This window comes from Pavona decussata, unplaced genomic scaffold (genome assembly GCF_977016875.1).
Source record: "Pavona decussata unplaced genomic scaffold, jaPavDecu1.1 SCAFFOLD_58, whole genome shotgun sequence".
Classification (NCBI taxonomy): Eukaryota; Metazoa; Cnidaria; class Anthozoa; order Scleractinia; family Agariciidae; genus Pavona; species Pavona decussata.
In genome coordinates this window covers 5,726,646-5,753,413 of record NW_028145480.1, presented here as the reverse complement: position 1 = coordinate 5,753,413, position 26,768 = coordinate 5,726,646, and the positions used below count along the sequence as shown (strand labels likewise).

The 26,768-nt window shown below is 38.8% G+C and overlaps 1 protein-coding gene across 7 annotated transcripts in view; it reads right to left on the bottom strand.

Annotated features, from left to right (window-relative positions):
• Positions 1–26,768, bottom strand: part of LOC146479886 (uncharacterized) — a 134,881-nt gene that overhangs the window by 59,108 nt on the left and 49,005 nt on the right. For 4 of the 7 annotated variants that reach the window (XM_085110758.1, XM_085110759.1, XM_085110756.1 and 1 more), the window contains exon 20: positions 7,884–8,006. In XM_085110758.1, the coding sequence (XP_084966884.1) occupies positions 7,884–8,006 (123 nt within the window). Of the gene's footprint in view, positions 1–7,883; positions 8,007–14,579; positions 14,666–24,009; positions 24,746–26,182; positions 26,309–26,768 lie in introns of those variants that run through there. The other 3 variants (XM_085110761.1, XM_085110760.1, XM_085110755.1) reach the window with 2 other exon arrangements.

Sequence of the window (26,768 nt, the reverse complement as noted above, 5' to 3'; positions counted from 1 at the left end):
CCATTTCACGGAGGTGTTATACCATACTGCGTACAACTAGAGAAGGAGATCTGAAAATTAAAACAAAGATGCCGTTTATATGATGTCATCTTCCGACGGACTACATCCGCGTTCCGCACGCTGAAAAGCAATACAGTACTGACGTCTGTTAGCACTGAGCTATTTCCCGCACTGTAGTAAATCAAAATGGTCGGAAAATCGTTCTAAAAAACAAAGAAACAAAACTGTGCATCCAACCGTCTTCATTTCCTCAGGTGTTGTCCGAAATTGAAAGTACACTCACTACAGTATTGTAACCCCGACAAAACAGACAAAGGACGATCCAATGCCAGCATCTCTCTCACCTGATTGCCACTTAATAAAACCCTTTCTCTGGCACCTTCCGTTCTACGAAAGACATCTCCATTTTAATCGAATTTCTTCTCCGTTAGCGAAACACTGCATGCAATAAACCAAAGCTATCTCTGAGCGTTACGAACGAGTAGCTTTGCCAGTGGTTATCACGTTACATCCTGTGCTATGCGGAAGTCGTATGAGGATCAGGCCTAATCTGATTGATTGATTGACTGCAGTTTTTCATTTTGATGGTGCCTTTGCATCGTTAGGTTGTTGGATTTAGTCCAGTTTCCTTGTTATGTGACCCTTCATGTTATTATTATTTTTTAAATAGCTAGGACAGGTGATCGGTTTCACGTTTCCCTCCATGACGTTTATCAGGTCTGAAATGAAAGCTTCTGTACTAGTATTTTCACCCTGGAATTGCTTCTTTGTGATACTGGTTACTAAATTAATACATGGATAAATAAATAAATAAATAAATAAATCTGAGTAATAATAATTAAAATACTTATAATAGTAGTCGGTAGAGTAATGTATGAAAATGAATAATACTGATATAATGATAATGAAATAATAATAATAATAATAATAATAATAATAATAATAATAATAATCTTCTTAAATTGCACTTGTCTACAATTGTTCCGAGCCCTTTAATCCTTAACATGAAAGAAACAGCAAGGAATATTCATACTAAATGAATCAGCCATATTTTCACTGTAATGATCTATATGCAGCTTTCCAATTGTTGTTCGGCATAAAACAACAGTCCATTCAGTTTGTCTTGCAGTTTTGTTTTATTTGTTTCCTATTCTGTACACCGGTGGAGGAGGGTGGGGGGGGGGGGGGGTATGCGCCCCCCTCCCCTCCACTTCTTCACGTGCAAACCCCTTATGCAAACCTATCACAAACATAAACCAAAAAATTTGCGATGTAAATTCAGTTTGTTTTGCTAGGCATTTTTGCTCAGTTTTCTCTACCCGTTCTGATAGCTCAAATGAAAGTTGTCGACTCAGGATAACATCAATAGCACAACTCACCTTAGGCCTAGTTTTGAAGTGTGGGCACTTTTAAATTTCAGTAGCGAGTTCCGAAATGAATTCCCCACACTATATTTCAACTTCGTTCCCTCGACTCGAGAGAGTACCCTTGGTGGCCTTGGTTTGCGGCTTGCACACGACAAATTCGCGGCTTACACACTCGCTGTATTATTTTGTTCGGAAGAGCCGAAGAGAGATTTTCAAGCAGGTACGAAAGCAAGAGAAATGAGAAAGATTTGGCGCAGTTTTATGCGGTCTGCAAAAATCGTGTATTAAGTAGACCTAGTGAATTCCAAACAGACTCACAGAAGCAGAGGTTGATAATTAATTCTACAACTTGAATCAGAGTACGGATTTGTCTTAAGTAGAACGTACTGTTTCCAAAAATTCTACCAGAGAATGAGATGTCACTTATTGAGCTTACGCCGCGGTAATAAGTACATCTTTTGCTCTATAAAATGAAGTTTAGTTCGTACATTATTCTTTCATGAGATCAGTAACAACATTACAATTCATCACTTACACGAAAATACAAATACATTCGTCTGTTTATTTAATTCGCGAAGCACAATAATGATTATTTATTTCGTCACCGATTTCCTGTAAGAAAAGACATTGCTTTCGCTCACAATCAGCGCTCTTAGCTCAATTCTTTTCATGTTTTACACTTCTACTTATAAACTTAAAGTCAGGGACGTTGGGAATAAATGATACAAACAATACCTTTGAATAGATTGGCCGAGATTCACATGCGGCTACTTTCAGTCCGTTGGTATTTCTGAACAATTAAGTCCGTACAATTTTATAGTCTACTTACATTTTTATACTGCTAAAAAATTCTTGGTGTTCCATTCGGTAATACTAAAATTGATCTTCTTTCCCATTTCCGTGCATTTCGAGCTCCGTAAGGCGTAGCGATACTAACCGCCGTGCATCAGTGCATGTTTAGGTTTTGACGGAAGCCGTCTGTTAACGTCCGTCGATCGGCTTCCCTCCCCAATGACAGTTTTTTGAATAATTCTTATAAATAAACAACATTGAACCTGAGTTGAAGGAATATCAACCTCTTCCAGGTCTGAAGTGAGTGTGTGTTGAGGAAATGCTGGTTATAAACCCCTTGTCGTCACAAACTTCCCGTGACATTACGTACTGGGGACCGTACTGGCTCCTTTCTCGAGGAAGAAAAAGAGAGGACCCTGGTAACGAAATTGACCAAATTTAGCTTCATTTCGTTTTTACCCCTGAACTGATTTAGTTTATTCCAGGAAATGTTAAATTAAGAAAAAATATATGATAATTTGAAACCAACAAGTCAGCAAACTTTTACAAGATTGAGAAACCCGTTGAGCTAGTTTGTACCGAAAACAACGGAAATCTGTGAAACGGGATTTAAAAAAATTACTCTCCAGGCACGAAACCTGGTGAGGGGGGGGGGGGGGGGTGTACTCCACTCTATGGGCTATACGGGGAAGCGCCGCTTGATAGGGTATGATTTTTGACCCCTCTGCCCTGAACAGGGTATATGATTTCAAGCGAGTCTGTCCTGGACCGGTCCTTGACAGGGCATGGTTGCAAGTCGTCGAGCATTTGGAAATCCGAAATCAGAGACGTTTGTCTGTATTTATTTTTATAAACAATGCTTTACGTCAATTAACCTTCTCCTACATTTGTCCTAAATAGAATCTTAAAATAGAGATTGTTGCCCTATAAAGGGTAGGTATTTAAGGTTATTTACGTCCTAAACAAGGTTGGGGTTACCCCCAGCGGCACCCCTATACCCAAAAACGGGTCAAGTAACCCTCCCCCCGGCACGAAAGCTCATGTGACGGAAGGTTTTGCGGGATTGGCACGTCCGTCTCCTCATTCCGATACCCGCGGCAGCGCGACGTTTGCTTTCCCGCCTTATTTCAGTTCAAGATGACGACTTGATGATTTGTTTGCGTTTTCCCCTCGACTAAACTTCACTTCGAGGAAAATTCTTATGAGCACGGAATAGCCGTGAGGTAAGCTCTTAATTTGACAGATAATTATTTTAAGTTGCTTACTTAATTGAACGCTTCTTACTGTTCAACAACATCTGTTGGGTTGTCTTGGTTAAGCAATAATGTTGGGGCGCTTAGCTTAGCACGCTGACCCGCGTTTAATACGAGGTTTGACCAACATTTTTTGTAAGATGAATGTTAAATGACGTCTAACCACGCGTCTAACAGTCATCATATGGTACAACAGATGACTTGTTCAGTGTACAACAATATATGTCGGAACGTTTAGCCGTCGGCTGTTTCCCTCTAAAATATCTAAAAGGGGTGTGCTTATAACCTGCAGTTACAGATGCTACTGTAACTTAGACTACCTGGTCAAGCCAAACAACTGTGATTCTGATCATTCAGGACAAAAACTTCCCCTAATCCGGCAGTCAGAGACAAAAGCATTTGAATCATGGATGAGTGAATTTCCAAATGTACTTGTCCCACAGAAGAAGTAGTAAAAAATTTACCATTATAGTCTTGTTTTCACTGAATCTTGAATCAGTCTAAAGAGCATGGCAAGTGCACACGCATTCTTGTTTTATTTCTTTTAGAAAATCTCTCTGCAGGTATGAAATCTTGTCGAGTTTTGCCATACTCTGCAGCAGATTGGGTACTGAGTTTCTCAATGACGCATTTGTAGATTTCCTAAAATAAAATCGGAGCCACATAGAGCTTTCATAACCCTTGAAACATTATTTCCTTAATAAAAGCAGTATTAATGTAGCTTATGAACCGACTACTTACCGATTAGAATGTGTTTGCCGCTCGGGAGCAAAACAACAACCTCGTGAAGCTGATCACGTGGCACCCAAAATCTCGGTGCTTGACATAATTAGCCTTTAGGGATGGGTAGTAAAGTATGCAGTTGTCGCTTTCTCAGGACGGAGAAGCCAGCAACGAACTTTACGACAGCACGCGGTTTTACAACCAAGCATTTCTACATCTAACACTCACTTGAGACCTGGTTCACGTTTCTTCCACTCAGGTAGAGTGTTGATAATTCAAAAGAATTATTTTAAAAACAGTCGTTTCGGACGCCAGAGGGAAACCGACAGACGATGGGGAACGCTTGAGTCAAAACCTGAACAGGCATGGTGATTAGAACAGAAGTATCGCTGGCTTTACGCCTTTTAACAGAGCTCCAAATGGGGTGAAATGGGAAAGAAGATCAATTTTAGTATTGCCGAATGGAACACCAAGAATTTTTGGCAATAGAATGTAAGCAGGCGAAGTGTTCAGAAATACCAACGGACTGAAGCAAGCCGCTTGTGAATATAATTCAAAGGTACTTAATTTCATCTTAGTTTATTCCCCATGTCCTTGACTTTAAGACGTAGTTAAACGAAAAATGTTGAGTTCAGAGCGCTGATTGTGATCGAAAACAATGTATTTATTCACAGGAAATCGGTGACCAAATATGTATTCAATATTGTGCTTTGCGAATTACATGTAAATAAACAGAATACTGAACAAGAAGAATGTACTTGTATTTTCTTGAGTGATGAATTATAATGCTGTTACTGAAAGAATTTTTATGAACTACAAGATTTCATTTCATAGAGCTAAAGATGTACTTATTACCACAGGGAGCCCACACAAACTATGTGACCGTTTGTATTTTGAATTTATAGAGGCAATGTATGGGAATATCGAAAATCCTCGTATTATCGCACTAGATTGCGATAGATATTCTCATTTAACATCAAAATAAACGTATTTTTACCTTAAATGTTGTGTGTTGTCGTTCCTGAGGTTGAAGACGGCGATTTTAGCCATTTGAAGGGTTCAGCGTTGAATGTTCACTCGAGCGTAATAGAAGAGAGATAATTGTCCGGAGAGTCCAAGAAATTTGGCAGTAAAAGGGTTAAAAAAATTCCAATTCCAAGTACCAAAGTTGTAAGAGCCACAAAATTACAACTGTTGTGAAATGAAAACTTTGAAGAATCAATTTGAAACTTTTGGAATTTTTCATTCCTCACTTACAGTATAAAATCTGTAATATATGCTGAACGAATTTCATGTTAAAAATCAGCATTTATGAGAGTGGTTAAATATTTTGAATTGAGTTACTAGAATGATCACGACAGTATTCCCAAGATTATTTTCAGTCCATTATAGCAATTTTACCTTTTGCCAGGTGCATTTAATTTGAATTTTCTTATTTGGAAGCTGTGACTGCAACTTACATATTAATTAAATTATCCAACTTAATGACAGCAGTGGTGGGTTTGAAATAGAAAACACCATAACTGTGTTTATTCACATTTGCGAGTTTATTTGGTGCCAAATTCATTTCTTTACATATAAAAAAAAAACCGCAGTTAACATCATATAAATGCAATAATAATATTATTAGTAAAAAACAAAAATATATTTTTTGCAAGATTCAGCACATGAAGTTAACAATTGGTATGAAAACATGGATTGCTGCAATAGCAATAACAAAAATCAGACCAATTACCACAAAACAAAGTTTTTTACCCTGCAAATACCGTATCCAAATTATTTTTGTTTTGTTTTCATTTTCGTGCCCTGAATAATCGCGATCGATGCCATCGTCGCAGCTTTGATCTTCAGTCGTGCTGTTGGTTCTGGACACTTCTGGAAAATTGAACAACTTAAGAAGTCTTTGTTTCCAAAAAGGCCTTTGCTGAATATCATAATAATCAACAAAGGTTCTTTTCTGCAACTCTGAAGGAAGCAGTCCAGAGTCCACTTTGTCGATTCTGATAACAATAAGACTCTGATCCCGTTTCTCTACAAACGAGGTCCAGTTCGTAGCGAAAGTAATCACTGTTCACAGAATTGGTTGACAATAGTGCTATGACTTTGTAGCTGTTGTTCACTCTGCCGTCCATCGGAGGTTCTCGGATAGGCTTCCCGGGGACAAAATATCGGTAGTCTACACAGCATGTTAAATGGTGCTTTTCTTCAAGGAAAGGAAGAAGCTTGTCTTTTATCCACGGTATGTCTTTACAGCTGTAGATTATGAACGCGTGGTATTTAAAATCTGCAAAACGAAAGCGAAATATTACTGAAACTCAATATCAGATCAAACGTAACTGAGGACAAATTCAAGAAATGTGATTTTATGTTTTAAGCTTGGCGAATGAATGATAGAGGTGATTAAAAGAGTGGCTGAAAAGCACTGGAAAGGGAGCTTCAATAAATGTATGTGAATGTATGTACTAGGTATTTTGTTACTCAGTGACATGGGAATTCTCGGGAAAAAGTCAGCTTCCACGAAACTCCAATTAAACTCAATGGTACAGCATCCGAACTAGTAACTAAAAGGTTCCACTTCTGTTGAAACTTTATATTCGCTTTTCTTCTTGTTCTTGTTTTCCCCTCTTATTATATATGCGTATATATGTGTATGACTATGTATAATTATGTACAGTATAATGCATGTGTATTTTATCAATTGTTTCATTGCTAAACTATATCGGGAAACACATCCGGTAGCTCCGACTATGAGATTTATGGCGTCCGCTGTAATGATGTGGCCAATATGTTACAGCGACACATTTTTCAATTTCCGCCCGTGAGAGATACAGCAGCTTGTGTGCAGGATGTTCTCGCCTACGGGAGGTTAAAAACAACTGAAAATTTTAAACAGTCATCCCTAAAAGTGGTCGCTTAGGAGAGGTGGTCGTTTACAAGAGATGGTCGCCTACGAGAGGTTCCATCTATAGTGATTTGACTTGAAAACGTTTCGGTATTTTGGAAAAGTGGTCGCTCATGAGAGATGGTCGCTTACTTGCCTAGTTCCTAGGCCTCTCTCTGTTTTCATCTCGGTCAATCCGCTTCCGTGCTTAGACTAAAATTTCGATCGTCTTTCATTAAAGGAAGAAGGTCCTTTGATTTTCCCTCGACGGCATACATGGCATAGTCCATTTAAGCAAATTAAATTACAAGAATTGTCGCAAACACCAGCTTAAATAAGAAATCGATCGTACAAAATTAATCAGAAAAAAAAAACACACTCGCATAAACAAGCAATAACACAATATTGTACACGCAAAAAACAAACAAACAAACAAACAACAACAGCAACACCGCACAGAGACAATATGATTATGAAACCTCTTGAGCGGTAATTTCCTGCTGTGCTGTTAATCATGCTACGCTGGTGGTTCTAACTGTGGCCTATGAAGCGGTACTTTCCTTTGGGTACTGTTATTATACTGTACAAGGTGGTTCTTATTTTGAGTTTGTGGGTGAAAACCTAAATTGTGACTACTCAAATGAAAGCTACTGAACAGTTTCTGGGTTTGGAATGAAAACCAAAAATACAGCCAGCCAACTGGAAATGTTTAGATACTGCAGTGAAGTGCTTTTCTGTGATGTTGTGAATCAAGTAACTGGTCAACGTGCCTCAAAGCTTCACATGTCATGAAAATGTAAAAGATGGTTTAAAGGTTCCTTTCTTTAGGGAATGAAAATACTGATCTTCAGTGTAGGTAATACAAACTTGAAGGTAAAGGAATGCCTGGTTTCTTCTGGCGGAAAAAGTACACCAGGAAGCTAAAAACCAAAGCAAGCCCAGCCAGGATTCCAAGCGAAATGGACACATAAGCAGTTGTGTTACTGGATTCTGGAGAGAGAGAAATGATTAATTTGATTACAAATCAGTATTCATTTAAACATAACATGGTTAAAAATCCCAACTGGTAGGAGGTAGACCAGCTGCCTCCTTGCAAGCGCGGCAAAGGATTTGAACTCGGGGCTACCGAGAAACAACTCCGGCTAGCAGCCGGAGCGGGACTTGAATCTGGGACCTCCGGATTACAAGGCTGCACCTTAGCCGCTCTAACCCCTTGGTACAGCAGAACAACGGAAAAAGTCAAAGACTCTGTGGGCTTTTAACAACAAAATCATAAAGTGCTGTTGGAGCATTTCATTGCATTTCACTTATTACTTATTATTAACACAGCCTCTTTTCCAGGCCTAGTCTTGTGCTTATCAAGTGAGCCGTGCTGCCTGTCTGAGGCTTGGCACCGAACTCGAGGCGTCAATGGGCGACTTCACGCTCGACCGCGCGACAAGGATGTTTAGGGACGAGGCTGATTATAACAGTGTTTTGTACGTCTGAGTCAATTTCAAGTTTATAAAACCGTTCTTATTTGCAAGCCTCGTGATCAATCAACCAAACAAATACAGAGCAACAAAGTTCAACATGGTCTTCATATTTTTGAGCGTTTTCATTTCATTTTTTATCAGTTCAAAAAGCCCCAAATTTCAGTTGATTGATTATATTAAGGCAAGAGAAGATCCTGTCTTGATTAAGGCTAATCCAACGGAGTCATTTACTGCCTGCACCACATGCTACAGGCATACAGGATGGTAAGCCTGAGGATTGGGAAAAGGGTGCTATTGAAACAGACTCCAAACAGGTTTGCGATATCTTAATTTTAACATCAGAAAAGAAAACAGAAAACTTTAAGATTTCACTGTTTCAAAATGACTCCATATAATCAGGAGATGCCTTCTTATTTTAGGGGAATGTCTCCATAACTCAACGTCGGTGGAAGTTCAGATTCGGAAAGACGGAGACAAAAATTTATAGGTCGCAGATTTTGATAGATAGATATTTTCGTGTCAAAGACTGAATTTACTTGAGCATACTGTAGTTAATTCAGGGACTGGTTATGAAACCTTACCATGAAAACAATGGTGCTGCAATTTATGTTGGAAGCGCCGCGACCCGTGCACAATCCTTTGTTTTAATGTTCACACTAGAGTTGAATATCTTAACAGGAACGTTTCTATTGGCCAGTTGCTCCAACACATTTCAAACTCTACTGTGGTTTGTGCACAGTCAAGGCCAAAACCGTAAGAAGAACACATAACGAGCAAGTTTGTCAGGCTTCATAACCATTGCCTTTTATTACCTTTGACCAGCTATACCTTCATTTCGTCTGTTGGACAAATCACCTTATAAAATATCAGGTGCAGTACTTGTTGTTTTCGTGGTTTCTGCACTGATGTACTGGGTTTTTGGACATTTTTTTAGGGGTTTAATAATTAAATTCGACGTACAGTTACAGGAGGATCCTCATTTTAACCATTGAAACCTCAATGGTGACCAGCATGAAAATCACAACTTGATCAGACAGGGAGGTCACGAGATTAAACGAGATGAAAACATGTGCTGCTTTCCATTATGCCAAAATTTCCGGAAATTTCGGTCGAGAAACCAATGGGACGCTTCGGTCCGGGAAGAAATTTTCCAGTCAAAGTGGTCCACTTCTAAAGGTATAAGATTGACTTTTGTTATTAAATTAAGCAGAAAAATTAACGCGGAGAGATTTCGACGTTTCGATGACATCCTGTCATTATTATCAAGAAAATGAAGAAAATTTACATAAGTTAGTAGACAAAACTAAACTGAAAACAATAGTCTATTGTTCTAAGCCAGTGAGTCATCAACTGACCTCACACAAAGGAAAACCAAAGTCAAGTGAATAATGTGGCACGTATTGAGTCTGATTGGATGTTAAGACTTGGTTTGTGCTTCTTAATCAGGAGCATCTCGTATACCAGGCAGTCCATCTTTCCTTGGCATTTCCTCAGAACTGCGAAATTCTTGGCTAAGTCAAGAGATCTAGGGCTGGTGTCATTATCTTGTTGAAGATGTCTGCAAATGGATAAAGAACTGCGACAGTGTTCTTCAATTCTCTGAAAAAGGTGTCGAGTTGTGAGGCCTATGTATTCTGCATCGCACAGAGGACATGAAAATTTGTAGACCACACTGTGTTGATTGATCAGAGAGGGCTTTTGTTCTTTTACGCCAAGTGCATCACCCAGTTTACGGCTAGTGTAGATGGGCTGTAGAGGTGTTCCGATTCTGTTGCTAAGGTTATTGAGTTGTTTTCTTCAGACGTCAGCAGACTTTTGGCCTTTGAATGGCAGCAGTATCCGCACAGGTTGTTCAACTGGCACCACAGGGTCCTCTTTTACCGGTCGGTCCGGTCCGACTGAAAATTGTCGTTCCATTTCCAGAAATTCCAATCCTGCTCCTCGTCACTACGCAATAGCCAAACTGGCGCTGGCAGGATGGTACTGAAGTCAATTTGTACAAGTCCAGTGTTTGTAAGCTTCTGACGCAAGACCTGAACATTCTCCATATGCACAGTAACGCACACAAGGCTCAGGGACACCACTGATTTGTTATGTTCTGCCTTTTATCAGTTTTTAAACACAGATTTTATATTCTCCGAATGTTGACGATGTTTTCCCTCGTTTTACTCTTTGAAATATGGGAACCTTACTGCTTTGACAGTCGATGCGAGATATGTCCAGAAAGGCAGGCTAATGAGATGCATGAACTGTTTGATAGACATCATTTTGAAAGATTCTCTCAACTCGGGAAGGGCTTTAGAAATTCAAAAAGAAAAAAGGGGGTAACCACATATCTTTTAGAGATAGTGAAAGTTCAATTTGGCAAAACGCGCTCTATATTGTTTTGTTCTTTAACGTTTTTTTGCAAATATTGTTGCTTAACTATCTCTGAGCGCGTGGTTACGCCAAAGTTTTTTGTTTTTTGGATTCCAACGGCCCTAACTGAGATGCTTTTCCCCCATCGGCAAAAGTCACAAGCGACGAAAAAAATATTGCTGTATTAGGAGGTACTATCCTTAACAGAAAAAAACGACTGCTTTGTGGTCTGCAGCAGAACCGAATACTCACCCGCTTCCGTAGGGAACTTCAAGGTAGACGGAGTAACATCTGAAAGATTGAAGTAGAAAATGACTGCGATAAGTTAAGTTACAAAAATAAAAGGGAAAATGGCGTCCTTTTTTACATAACTTTTCTGAGGAGCTGTTACATGAGGCAAATTTTTCCTGCAACTTGCAACACAACGCCGCTACCAAATAAATCGCGGACGAAATTGCGCGTCTAACACGCCCTCATCGCAACTTGTCACACCACGAAAAATGAGTTGCGAGCTGCAGCCTAAAAAGTAGACAGGTATTCTACTTGCGTTGTAGCGTGAAATATTAGTTTCTCAATGCATCTTGCAACGTAATGCTCATGGCAGCAAGGAAAATTGCCGAATTTACATAACAATTAACAAGCAATAAACCGAATTTCTTTGTTGAATCGATTAGTCATCGGATTATGCTAGTGTAAAAAGTTGGCGGCTGTAAATTTTACCACAATACTTTGCAAACCTAACACAGCCATTAGGCATATGGAAAGCCAATATTTTTGCTAATTTTTCCAGTGTATTAACAACATTGCGTATGCTACGTTTGAACTTTTTTGTCCGTTTTTATGTTGTGTTTAAAACACGAGCAGCAGTGATTTATCGGGAATTAAGACCACGAGGCGCAACCGAGTGGTTTTAGACTCGATAAAACACGTGCTGCGAGTTTTTTGAACATCCTTCAAAAACATTCCTGGAAAAACGTGTGTCAATAGAGTTCATAACAATGACGCTTTTGTGAACGTTGGAAATTAGCGTACGAGAAAAACACTAACACCGCATAGTAACAAGGAGGAGGTTTATCGGGTTCTAAAACCACTGCACGTGATGTTTTATCGACCATTTGATAGGTCAATGGGCTTATGAATTATTAATGAGTTTTTGAAGATTCGTACGTTAAGAATTATGGGTAAATGTACCAGTCTCCATCTTGTACGGTAGATTAGATGGTTCGCATCATCAACATGTTTCCATCAACATGTAGTTCCATCATGTAGTTAGCGGATAGAAAACTCAAACTTGCTGTCTAATTGTGAAATGACGAGTCCCAAATGTTCTTTTTCAGTCCAAAACACGAGTTCTTAGCAGAAATCAAATGATGTCATCACTTTCAAACGGTAACTAGCGAGGCTCCGGTATCTTCTTCTTTTTGATTATTCAGAAATATCAGGAAAAAACTAAATAAGTAACCAAACCGACTAAACAGAACAATAAAATGATCAAAAAGTGTATGAGTGTGGAAAGTTTGAGAATTCATCTTTGGGAAAAAATCTGAAAACATTAAAATTTTGACATTTGTAATATTATAATTGACAGCCATCGGCTAAGAAAAGTCGCCAAGTCTCGTGGCTATTGCTGACAGGTTAAAAAGGTTTTAAATCGTTCAAACAGGTACTTCTTCATTATGATTGGATGCCAAGAATGAGGACTTACCTGGACCGAGTGTAGGATCAGGGCGTTTCCTCCGATACGGATTAAAGTCGATGTCTATTTCATTTTGGCTATAATTTGCGAACATTGGAAGAACAAACACCTGCAGAAGAAAGGCGACAACATAAAGAAGCGTTTCTTGCATCGCCACATATTACGATGTTGCAAAAGCGTATAAGTACGAAAAAGTGCTAAAATTAATACCAAACAAAATGAAAACAGGTAAAACAGGTAAAATCACATCTAACGATCTTGGTCATTTAATGTTGGATAATCCATGGTTATGAGGGTGGAGACGATAATGATAATAATCTGGTAACAGTAATCTGGTAGTGGTAATGGCAATCAAAATGGGAATGATAACCATAACTTTAATGTTGTGGTAATGATAAAAACAATGTAATATGCTAAAACTATGGAGCTGACGTTATTCGTCAGTGTTATATTTGATAATCTATGATATGATATAATATGATATGATATGATATGATATGATATGATATGATATGATATGATATGATATGATATGATATGATATGATATGATATGATATGATATGATATGTTATGATATGATATGATATGAGTGTTTTTCACTATTAAGTGCTACCCTCTTTAAATAAAGGATTTACTTACCGCGAGGTAGACCGTCCTCTCCTCCCACGGAGCGGAGAGTTTTACACTCGTTAGGTTCTCAAATGGAACAAAAACAGGTTTACTTTAATAGAGGTGAAGTTAGACGCGTGTAATGAGGAATACAACCATTCAGGGAGTACGATTATTTTGGAGCTGTTTTCTATTCTTAATTCTTATTCTATACATATAAATATGACAAATACTACAGCTGAATCTCTCTTGAATCTCAGAAAGTCGGACCGTAGGTTTAGAAACCCATTCAGTTCGGAAGTAAAATTAGGAGTTTGATAATAACTGTCAAAATGTTCGCCTCTGATTGGCTCGTAGATATTATTTGTTAGAGTACAGACAATAAAAATGTAAATAAAATACCGCTTGAACTTTTTCCATTTTAATGTAATAAGCAAATTAACGGCAGTTTTCTATAGCTTATACTGTTATAGACCATAACAAAATTTGGCAGTAAGACCACTCGCCGTTCCATTTGAGTTTTGAACACTTTATGGCCTCATTTTATGGTCTAAAAGGGCATTGATGGTTTGCATGTGACGTCATGGAAGTGGACAGGAATAACGAGATTTTTCTCCTCTGGGAGTTCCCTGCCATTTTTATGCAAACTTTGTAAACAAATTTTCTTTTGTTTTGTCCACCAACATGGCGGCGATACGAACCACCTATAGACCATAGAAAACTGCCGTCCATTTGTTAATTATGCCATCATTTGAGCCCGTCGAATATATCCTAAAGTGTGACCATTCAAATGAAAGCTTTTGAGCAATACTTTCCTGTGGTGCTGTTTATTATGCTGTGCAAGGTGGTCTACTTTTGAATCAACCTATGAAATCCTAAAGTGTGACCATTCAAATGAAAGCTACTTAGCAGCACTTTCTTGTGGTGCTGTTTATTATGCTGTACAAGGTGGTTCTACTATTGAGTTTGTGGATGAAATTCTAAAATGTGACCATTCAAATGAAAGCTACTGGGCGGTAGTTTCCTGTGGTGCTGTTTATTATGTTGTACAAGTTGGTCTACTTCTGAGTCAACAATACTTTCCTGTGATACTGCTTATTACGTTGTGCAAGGTTGTTCTATCTTTTGAACTTATAAATAAAATCCTGGAGTATGTCAATTCAAATGAGCTACAAAGGAATACTTTCCTGTGGTGCTGTTTATTATACTGTACCAGGTAATTGTAACTATTGAATCTGTGGATAAAATCCTAAAGTGTGACCATTCAAATGATCGCTACTGAGCGGTTCTTTCCTTTCAATGAGGCCGCGCTATTCATTATGCTGTAAAAGATGATATTATGACTTTCTGAGTCTTTGGATCAAATCCTGAAGTAATGAAGCTATTATTAAGCGCTCATTAAACGTAGAACCGTAGGTATTACCTTTAAAACGTAAGACGAGATAACAAGAGGTGATCCAGGAGGGCCATACGAAAGGCAATATCCTTTCCAATGTTGCGAGGAATTGGCTGTATAACAAAGAAATACACTCATCTCAAAAAGGTGTCAGAATACCTCCAACATTTAATTTGCTATTGTGCTGTTACAAAAATCAGGAGTACTTTACCGCGGTCAGTTCTGAAATACTTCCACACACCCCTCACCAAGAACTGAAAAATCTCAGACCCAAGAAGTATTCGCATAAGAAACCTTCTAACCTCCCCCCACCCCCCCCCCCCCCCAACTTTCCCAACCGTTCTACGGATTGTTAGGGTTGGCTATTTTAAGCTGTTAGCCCAGTGCTTCAAGCTGAAATTTGAATTTTAAAACGCAAAATTTCCTTCAATTATAACAATCTTCTTTCCTCCGGAAATGAGATCCTAAAATGTCCTTTGAATGAACACAAGCCCTGAACTCGTAATTTAATATTCGGAATTTTACGGAATCTGAAACAAACCTCGACGTGTAACATTTTGCCATACGAAATAACGAAGTAACTTAAAATCAAATGCTGTTTCACGAAATCTAATAGGCCGCCTGCATGTGATTGGCCACATCGAAGTCTGCGGAAGCCTACGTTAAAAGTCACGGTTTTCTGAATTACCTGTAAAAGGCTTCCACGAAACCCTGAAATACCAACTAGTGCTATTTTCTCTGTCATGTAAGGTGACGTTTAAATCGTTGATAATCCAACGAGGATCGCTTCGTGTCTTTTCATCACAAGCTGTTGGGAAAAGAAACAACAAGTCAGTCCACGTTCTGTTTAATAATCATTGAGACAAGTATAAAAGTAAGTCAATTCTTTACTTATGGAGGGTAGCACTTAATAGTGAACAAATTATAAACTTATGGCCCTCTGTCTAAAACTGAATAAAACTGGAAAATTACAAAGGAAAAGATAATAATAACAAAATAGAAAATAGAAAAAACAGAAAATTATAAAACAGAAATTACACAAAATAGAAAAAATACAATAACAACAACATTCTGAATAAAAAAATTGAATATTGAGAACTACGAATAAAAATGCGGCAAGGCTTATAGTTCTTTTCAAAATTTATCCCTAAGAGCACGTTTAAAAGATATAAGAGAAGCTTTTTTCTTTAGGTGAGAGGGAAAACTTTTCCAGATTTGTACAACTTGAACTAAGAATGATCATAGTTAATAAAAGGCAATGGTTCTGAAGCCTGACAAATTTTTTTGTTATATGTTTTTGTTAGCATTTTTGGCCTTGACAGTGCACAGACGACAATAGATTTTGAAATGTGTTGGAGCAACTGACCAGTAGAGACGTTCGTGTTAAGATATTCAGCTGTAGTGTGAACATTCAAACAAATTATTGTGCACTGTCGTGGCCCTTCCAACATAAATTGCAGTACCATTGTTTTCACGGCAAAGTTTCATAACCAGTCTCTCTTTTAATTATGGAATGATCTCCCACCTTCTGTTGTCCTGTTATAATGTGGACAAATAAAATTACAATTCGAAAATCAAGTGCTCCGTGTGTACCGTGAGGTGTTCAGTTTAATAGAATCCGTAAGATAATCAGGAAAGGCAAGCTGTGTTCTCAGTGTTGTAAAGAATAGAGCACTGAGCTATTTTGGTCTCAAAGTAGAAAGGTAGCCATTGCAAACGATTCTGTTGTGAAAGTTTTCTTATGCCATATATAGTAAAAACGCGGCGCCGGGACAGGGTGTCCTTTTTTTTCTTTTGTTTCTTTTGTTTTCTTCCTGTTTTCTTTTGGTCAAAACTAAACAAATTCTTAACCAAGGTACTTTCGCTCATACATGAAATTGCTATTAGATCGTCAAGAAGAAACACGTGATTTGCTTTGAAGCTCCAAAGTGCTTATTACTATATGGAGTAAATTCTTTGGTATGTGTATACGAGATCCTTAAGACTACCAATTAAAAGCTATTTTAAAACATTATCTTTGAATAGAAAAGGAAGAGGCCAATTGCTAGTGACTAGTTCTAAATTTCATCTCTTTTACCCTTATTACTGCCGTTTGGACACCTAAAAATGGCTTCTTCGGAATTGGAATGAAGATAGAGACAGAGAGGTAGATAGAAGAGAGAGATAGGGAAAGACAGAGAGACAGACAGACAGAGACAGAACATTTCTGCGGAACACTGCACGTTTCACGTTTTCCTATGCCTCAACTAACATTCAGCTCAAATGAGCTTACAAAAAAAGAAAACGATGAGAATAAAGTTACATAAATGAAAGAAATTAAAAACCGTTGTGAACACCTTAAACGAAATTAGAATGCTATAGACAGGCTCAACAGGTTGCGTTTTAATTATAGCTTTAAACGTGCCGAGAGAGGTTGTATCCCTGACGAATTTTTGGTAGGGTTTTCCCAGGACAATTTTAGCGCAGTTTGAGACAGTGCAACGACTTCAACAGGGGCCACCCGAGGTTTTTTAACCAATCAGGAGCCAATTCGTTCACAAAGAATTTCGACTTTGTGGTTTTCAAAGCCAGTCAATTCAATCCTAAAATTAACTTGTATCTTTCGACTGTGGGAACAGATGCGGCAGATTCAAAATTTCATCAAAATTTTGAAGCGGCCGCATTTGATTTTCCGACTGTGTGTACAGCTCGACTGAGGAAACACAGCTACATCAGTCAAATATGTAGACAGAAGTGCACTTGGTAAGGACTTACTCATCCTTTAAAAAGCATTAGCCAACAAAATTCCATTGAACGATGACGCAGACTGAAAATTGCCCTATATTATCGAGCGTTACAAGCGAGCTAATGTTGACATTCTTTCACTAGTGTAAATGAAAGACCACACATTTATACTGCATTATGTTATTGAGTTTACAGTTTACATGTAAATACACAATTCAAGTTGTTGCGCTCAAATGTCTGTTTAACTTTAACTTTAAACGGGAGAATGTTTGGTCGCTGGGAAAAGTTTGACCAATAATTTATCATGCAGCCATATTTACTGCATAGTAGCGAAGCTCTAAGAACAGATGTGATATTGTCTGATATATTCGTTGCGGATTTCCCTTTAGATCAGTCCACATTTTTCGGCTTGCGTATTTTTATGAAGTTTGTTGGTTGGAATAAAGGCCATTTCTTGTTTTCAAATTGTTTATAAATTTCGTCCGCATTACAACTTCACGCCGATTTAAGTGTGTCATTGAGAAATGGGTGACTCCGCTGGATTTTGTTGCCTGAAGGCTCTCTTTATTCCTTTAGGAATTCACTTCGGCGGCCGCGAAATTAGCTCGTTTTTACTCGGTTGAGAAAAGGTGAGAACTTTGCAGGAAGACCAAGATGCGAATTCAAAAGACAGGAACAATTGTCTAATTAAGCAGCCTTGAGCCGCGAAGTTGCGAGAGTATTCCTTTGTTCTTGTTATCAATAGGAAGTTTGGTCGCGGTCGCTTCGGGATACGTGTATTTTTTTGGATCTGTCGCATCTGTTCCCACCGCCAAGTTAAATTTAGGGATGAATCTGATTGGCTTTTAAAACCACAAAGTCGAAATTTTTTGTTAACGAATCGGCTTCTGATTGGTTAAAAAACCTTGGGTGGCCCCGGTTGAAGTCGTTGCACTGTAACACATTCTCCTCTTTTAGTTCGTACGAACACTGTTACCTTGTTGTTCCTCGCTCAATTCTCGACGCGTGCGAAGACGGAAACGTGAGCCAGTCCATGATATACCTAGAGAAGCAAAACAAGAGGTTAAAAGTTTGATTCCACTCTTGTGGGTGCACTTTGTTTTTTAGGGGTAATGAACACAAAATGAGAGTTGCGGTTCCAAAGCCCATTGATTCCACCATGTCAGTTCAGAACGAGCCAACACGTTTAGTAGGTCATGCAAAAACTAAACGTGGTTTTGAAGACCAACTTTCCGCTGAAAGGACAAAATTTCCGCACAACCTCTACATTAATTGTGTATACATTTTGCGATGACTCAAACTCCACACGCTCGCCGTTTTTTAAAGAGGATTACTATCACACTGGTGTATGTATGATTAATGTATGGGGCTGTGCAAAATCTTTCCAGCCAACGAACTGATTGCGATATCATAAGCGGTCGTTTGGACGGCACAGAAAACCATGCACTGTAAACTTGCTTGTCAAATTCATGGTATAGGATAAAGACTAAAGTTTTGTTTTCCTCCTTGGGAAATTTAAATAAACACCGCTCTCCTTTTTATGCCTCGTATCGGATGAACGATACCACAAAAAGGAAAAATTTCATTTCAAAAGCGTTTGTTGAGGCATCAGCATCAGCATGAATAATTACCAAAAAAGAGGAAATATTCAAATTCAGAGAAGTTGGAACAGTAAGTATTGAGTGTATTGTTTTTTGGTTTTGTTTTACATAGTAGAAAATTATAAGTTATATATATTTAGCGATGATTACCTTTGTTATTTTCTTCAGCACATCTTTGATCACAAGAAACGAAGGAAGATTCCTAATGAAATTAAAACAAACAGATTAGGAAATAATCTTACCGTTGAGAAAAACCAAACTTCTCAGGTTGATTTGCATCTTCCGCGAATTAATTTCTTAGTACGGGGTGCCTTGCAAACTTCGTGATTAAAATCTGAAACATGTTGAGGCAGAGGGAATATTGTTTGACGAACAGAGCTGGAGCACCCTTGTTCGTGGATATGTGACGTGGAGAAAATTCTTGGAAAAAGGGGAACTTCAGTATTCAAGCAAAGCAAGTCTTTGTTTTTACGCAACATTACTTTTTCTCAGAATCCAAACAACTGTTGCGTGACAAAAAGCAAAAAAGGAAAAAAAATAACAATTGCTTTGCGCATGCTCAGCAGGAGTCATGCGGACGGTGTTTAGCCTTTTAAAAATTAGTACTCCTCAAATATTTAATAATAGGATTCCATCCACGAGTCATATTATATGATTCGATTTGCAGGAAAAGGCTGGATCTAATAGATTTGGCAATCCTTTAATGCAAGGAGCAGTTGATAGATCCACCGAAACTGACAAAAACTTTTCAAAGTACTTTTAAATATTCTGTTACTTGTAAATGAATTCTGTTGGCTTCTTGCGCGCCCTAAGCCTTTACGCAATTACGTCTTTTTAAAGTGAAATGGGATCTGATTAACCCTCAGGTCCCTTTGGTGTCTAGTTGAATGGGTCAAATTCGCGGAAATTCATAAAGAATTGCCACGATACTGTCATTGTCAGTGTCCTCGCGCGCACATTTAGTTTATCAGTCAGACAAAAATAATTAATGCTATTTAGTATGATGAGCGCTACAATCGGGAAAAGAATAGAAATTAGCGACGCAAGTGATCGCAAGAACAATTTCAGAATTTGGCCATCGGAGAGTGCTGCAATCGGGATAAGCCCGAATCAAGCAACGATCGAGCTAAAGATCCTTTTGTATTGCTTTCTGTGTCGTACTCATTCTTTAGTATCGTGACAAGAATACAAAGGTTGGAGAAACCGAGTTGCGTCAAAACATATTTGTTCAAATATTTGGCTTTGACCCACTCAAGACCCAAGGAGGAAAAAAAATCTCAAATGTCATTATTTCTCAGTTTGCAAAATTGTCCGCGTAAGAAGCGTTCAGAAACTGCCACTATTTGTAGTTTCCTTCGTATCTTGGACTGAAAACTAAACTACATCACTAGATTGAAGGACTCAGCGTAGTATTTACTTGTAAACACTGATAAATATTTATGGATGTACATGCAGCTCTCACCTTATCATTCGTGAACTGGATTCGAAGCGCAAGATCGCCGCACAGACACAAACGATTCCTTGTTGTTAAGGGTTTCGATCGATGTGCATCTGGTATCAGCTGCATTAACAAAAACAGAAAAGGAACTCGAAAGGCCATTTCACGGAGGTGTTACACCATACTGTGTATAACAAGAGGAGGAGATCTGAAAATCAAAACAAAGATGCCGTTTATATGATGTCATCTTCCGACGGATCACATCCTCACGCTGCAAAGCAATACAGTACTGACGTCTGTTAGCACTGAGCTGTTTCCCGCACTGTAGTAAATCAAAATGGTCAGAAAATCGTTCTAAAAAACAAACAAACAAAACTGTGGATCAAACCGTCTGCACAGGTTTCGATTACTGTCATCTTAATTTCCTCAGGTGTTGTCCGAAATTGAAAGTACACTCACTACAGCATTGTAACTCCGACAAAACAGACAAAGGGCGATCCAATGCCAGCATCTCTCTCACCTGATTGCCACTTAATAAAACCCTTTCTCTGGCACCTTCCGTTCTACGAGAGACATCTCCATTTTAATCGAATTTCGTCTCCGTTAGCGTAACACTGCATGCAAGAAACCAAAGCTATCTCTGAGCGTTACGAACGAGTAGCTTTGCCAGTGATTATCACGTTACATCCTGTGCTATGCGGAAGTCGTATGAGGATCAGGCCTAATCTGGTTGATTGATTGACTGCAGTTTTTCATTTTGATGGTGCCTTTGCATATTAGGTTGTTGGATTTAGTCCAGTTCCCTTGTTATGTGACCCTTCATGTTATTATTATTTTTTAAATAGCTAGGACAGGTGATCGGTTTCACGTTTCCCTCCAAGACGTTTATCAGGTCTGAAATGAAAGCTTCTGTACTAGTATTTTCACCCTGGAATTGCTTCTTTGTGATACTGGTTACTAAATTAATAAATGGATAAATAAATAAATAAATAAATCTGAGTAATAATAATTAAAATACTTATAATAGTAGTCGTTGGAGTAATGTATGAAAATGAATAATACTGATATAATGATAATGAAATAATAATAATAATAATAATAATAACAATCTTCTTAAATTGCACTTATCTACAATTGTTCCAAGCCCTTTAATACTTAAAATAGACAGCAAGGAATATTCATACTAAATGAATCAGCCATATTTTCACTGTAATGATCTATATGCAGCTTTCCAATTGTTTTTCGGCATAAAACAACAGTCCATTCAGTTTGTCTTGCAGTTTTGTTTTATTTGTTTCCTATTCTGTACACCCGTGGAGGGGGGGGGGGGGGTATGCGCCCCCCTCCCCTCCACTCTTTCACGTGCAAACCCCTTATGCAAACCTATCACAAACATAAACCAAAAGCTTTGCGATGTAAATTCAGTTTGTTTTCCTAGGGATTTTTGCTCAGTTTTCCCTACCCTTTCTGATAGCTCAAATGAAAGCTGTCGACTCAGGATAACATCAGTAGCACAACTCACCTTAGGCCTAGTTTTGAAGTGTGGGCACTTTTAAATTTCAGTAGCGAGTTCCGAAATGAATTCCCCACACTGATATTTCAACCTCTTTCCCTCGAGAGAGTACCCTTGGCGGCCTTGGTTTGCGGCTTGCACACGACAAACTCGCGGCTTACACACTCGCTGTATTATTTTTTTGGAAGAGGCGAAGTGAGATTTTCAAGCAGGTACAAAAGCAAGAGAAATGAGAAAGATTTGGCGCAGTTTTATGCGGTCTACAAAAATCGTGTATTAAGTAGACCTAGTGAATTCCAAACGGTCACAGAAGCAGAGGTTGATAATTAATTCTACAACTTGAATCAGAGTACGGATTTGTCCGAAGTAGCACGTACTGTTTCCAAAACTTCTACCAGAGAATGAGATGTCACTTATTGAGCTTACGCCGCGGTAATAAGTACATCTATTGCTCTATAAAATGAAGTTTAGTTCGTACATTATTCTTTCATGAGATCAGTAACTGCATTACAATTCATCACTTACACGAAAATACAAATACATTCGTCTTGTCAACAATATGCTGTTTATTTAATTTGCGAAGCACAATAATGAATATTTATTTCGTCACCGATTTCCTGTAAGAAAAGACAGTGCTTTCGCTCACAATCAGCGCTCTGAGCTCAATTCTTTTTTATTTTTTACACCACTACTTATAAACTTAAAGTCACGGAAGTTGGGAATAAATGATACAAAAAATACCTTTGAATAGATTGGCCTAGATTCACATGCGGCTTGTTTTAGTCCGTTGGTATTTCTAACCAATTAAGTCCCTACAATTTTATAGTCTACTTACATTTCACTGCTAAAAAATTCTTGGTGTTCCATTCGGTAATACTAAAATTGATCTTCTTTCCCATTTCCGTGCATTTAGAGCTCCGTTAAAAGGCGTCAAGCTAGCGATACTAACCGCCGTGCATCAGTGCATGTTTAGGTCTTGACGGAAGCCGTCCGCCAACGTCCGTCGATCGGCTTCCCTCCCCAATGACAGTTTTTAAAATAATTCTTATAAATAAACAACAATCTACCTGAGTTGAAGAAATGTCAACCTCCTCCAGGTCTGAAGTGAGTGTGTGTTGTGGAAATGCTCGTTATAAACCCCTTGTTGTCACAAACTTCGCTGATGCCTTCCCGGGACATCACGTACTGGGGACCGTACTGACTCCTTTCTCGAGGAAGGAAAAGAGAGGACCCTGGGAACGAGGTTGACCAAATTGAGCTCCATCTCGTTCCCAGAGCCCTCTTTACCCCTGTACTGATTTCGTTTACTCGAGGAAATGTTAAATTAAAAAAATTATAATTTGAAAGCAGCAAGTCAGCTAACTTATACAAGAATGAGAAACACATTGAGCTAGTTTGTATCAAAAACAACGGAAATCTGTGAAAAGGGATAAAAAAAAATACTCTCCGGGCACGAAACCTGGTGGGGGGGGGGGGGGGTACTCCACTATATGGGCTATACGGGGAAGCGCCGCTGGATAGGGTATGATTTTTGGCCCCTCTGCCCTGAACAGGGTATATGATTTTAAGCGAGTCTGTTCTGGGCCCATCCTAGACAGCAGTATGGTTGCAAGTCATCGAGCATTTGGAAATCCGAAATCAGAGACGTTTGTCAGTATTTATCTTAATAAACAATCTTTCAAACCCCTAGCGGTACACCCCTATACCTCAAAACGGGTCAAGTAACCCCCGCCCCCCTTGGCACGAAAGCTCATGTGACGGGAGGTTTTGCGGGATAGGCACGTCTGTCTCCTCATCCCGATACCCGCGGCAGCGCGACTTTTGTTTTCCCGCCTTATTTCAGTTCAAGATGGCGACTTGATGATTTGTTTGCGTTTTCCCCCCGACTAAACTTCACTTCGAGAAAAATTCCGTTATGAGCACGGAAAAGGTAAGCTCTTAATTTGACACATAATTATTTTTTGGTTGCTTACTCAATTGAACGCTTCTTACTATCCAACAACATCTGTTGGGTTGTCTTGGTTAAGCAATATTGTTGGGATGCTTAGCTTAGCACCCCGGGCCGTGTTGAGGTTTGACCAACATTTTTTGTTATAGATCGAATGTTAAATCACGGTTAACCACATGTCTAACAGTCTTATACAACAGATGACTTGTTGTACAACAATATATGTCGGAACGTTTGGCCGAGGAAATTCATTTATTTACATATCAAAAAGCACAAGTTAACATCATATAAATGCAATAGTATTGGTAAAAAACAGAAATGTCTTTTTTGTAAGATTCAGCACATGAAGTCAGGTTTGTCTAAATGAAACAGTTAACATGGTATGAAAACATGGATTGCTGCAATAGCAATAACAAAAATCAGACCAATTATCACCAAACAAGGTTTTTTACCCTGCAAATACCGTATCCAAATTATTTTTGTTTAGTTTTCATTCTTGCCCTGGATAATCGCGATCGATGCCATTGTCAGTAGTGCTGTTGGTTCTGGACACTTCTGGAAAATTGAACAACTTAAGAAGTCTTTGTTTCCAAAAAGGCCTTTGCTGAATATCATAATAATCAACAAAGGTTCTTTTCTGCAACTCTGAAGGAAGCAGTCCAGAGTCCACTTTGTCGATTCTGATAACGATAAGACTCTGATCCCGTTTCTGTACAAACCGACTTATGGCGAGGTCCAGTTCGTAGCGAAAGTAATTACTGTTCACAGAATTGGTTGACAATAGTGCTATGACTTTGTAGCTGTTGTTCACACTGGCGGCAATAGTGAGTGGGATATGCTTCTCGAGGACAAAATCTCGGTAATCTACACATGTTAAATGGTGCTTTTCTTCAAGGAAAGGAAGAAGCTTGTCTTTCAACCACGGTATGTCTTTACAGCTGTATATTATGAACGCGTGGTATTTAAAATCTGCAAAACGAAAGCGAAATATTACTGAAACTCAATATCTGATCAAACGTAACTCAGGGCAAATTCAAGAAATGTGATTTTATGTTTTAAGCTTGGTGAATGAATGATAGAGGTAATTAAAATTAAGTGTGGCTGAAAAGCCCTGGAAAGGGAGCTTCAATAAATGTATGTAAATGTATGTAGGTATTTTGTTTATCAGTGACACGGGAATTCTCGGGAAAAAGTCAGCAGCTTCCACGAAACTCCCATTAAACTCAGTGGTACAGCATCCGAACTAGTAACTAGAAGGTTCTACTTCTGTTGGAACTTTATATTCGCTTTTCTTCTTGTTCTTATTTTCCCCTCTTACTGTATATGCGTATATATGTGTATGTATAATTATGTACACTATAGTGCATGTGTATTTTATCAATTGTTTCATTGCTAAACTATACCGGGAGACAGTTCAGGTAGCTCCGACTGTGAGATTTATGGCGTCCGCTGTAATGATGTGGCCAATATGTTACAGCGACACATTTTTTCAATTTCCGCCCGTGAGAGATACAGCAACTTGTGCGCAGGATGTTGTCGCCTACGGGAGTTTAAAAACAATTGAAAATTTTAAACAATCATCCCTAAAAGTGGTGGCTTACGAGAAGTGGTCGTTTACAAGAGTTGGTCGCCTACGAGAGGTTCCATTTATAGTGATTTGACTTGAAAACGTTCGGTATTTTGGAAAAGTAGTCGCTGATGAGAGGTGGTCGCTTACTTGCCTAGTTCCTAGGCCTCTCTCTGTTTTCATCTCGGTCAATCCGCTTCCGTCCTTAGACTAAAATTTGGATCGTCTTTCATTAAAGGAAGAAGGTCCTTTGATTTTCCCTCGACGGCATAGACGGCATAGTCTATTAAAGTAAATTCAAATCAGAAGAAGAATTGTCACAAACACCAGCTTAAATACGAACTCGATCTTACAAAATTAATCCGAAAATAAACACACTCGCATAAACAAGCAATAACACAATCTTGTACATCCAACAAAAAAAACAAACAAACAAACAATAACAACACTGCACGGAGACAATATGACTATGAAACCTCTTGAGCGGCATTTTCCTGCTGTGCTGTTTATCATGCTACGCTGGTGGCTCTAACTGTGGCCTATGAGGCCGTACTTTCCTGTGGTACTGCTATTATGCTGTACAAGGTGGTTCTTCTTTTGAGTTTGTGGGTGAAAACCTAAATTGTGACCACTCAAATGAAAGCTACTAAACAGTGAATGAAAATCAAAACTACAGCCAATCAACTGCAAATATTTAGATACTGCTTTTCTGTGATGTTGTGTGTCTAACTGGTCAACGTGCCTAAAAAGCTTCACATGTCATGAAACTGTAAAAGATGGTTTAAGGTTCCCTTCTTTAGGGAATTAAAATACTGATCTTAAGTGTAGGTAATACAAACCTGAAGGTAAAGGAATGTTTTTAGGATTCCACGGTCCGTAAAAGTACACCAGGAAGCTAAAAACCAGAGCAAGCCCAGCCAGGATTCCAAGCGAAATGGACACATAAGCAGTTGTGTTCCTGGATTCTGGGGAGAGAGAAATGATTAATTTGATTACAAATCAGTATTCATTCGAACATAACATGGTTAAAAATCCCAACTGGTAGGAGGTAGACCAGCTGGTTCTTTACAAGCGCGGCAAAGGATAGGAACTCTGGGCTACCGAGAAACAACTCCGGCTAGCAGCCGGAGAGGGACTTGAACCCGGGACCTCCGGATTACAAGGCCGCACCCTAGCCGCTCTAACCCCTTGGTACAGCAGAACAACGGAAAAAGTCAGACTCTGTGGGCATATAATAACAAGATCATAAAGTGCTGTTGGAGCATTTCATTGCATTTCACTTATTACGTATTATTGACACAGCCTCTTTTCCAGGCCTAGTCTTGTGCTTATCAAGTGAGCCGTGCTGCCTGTCTGAGGCTTGGCACCGAACTCGAGGCGTCAATGGGTGACTTCACGCTCGACCGCGCGACAAGGATGTTTAGG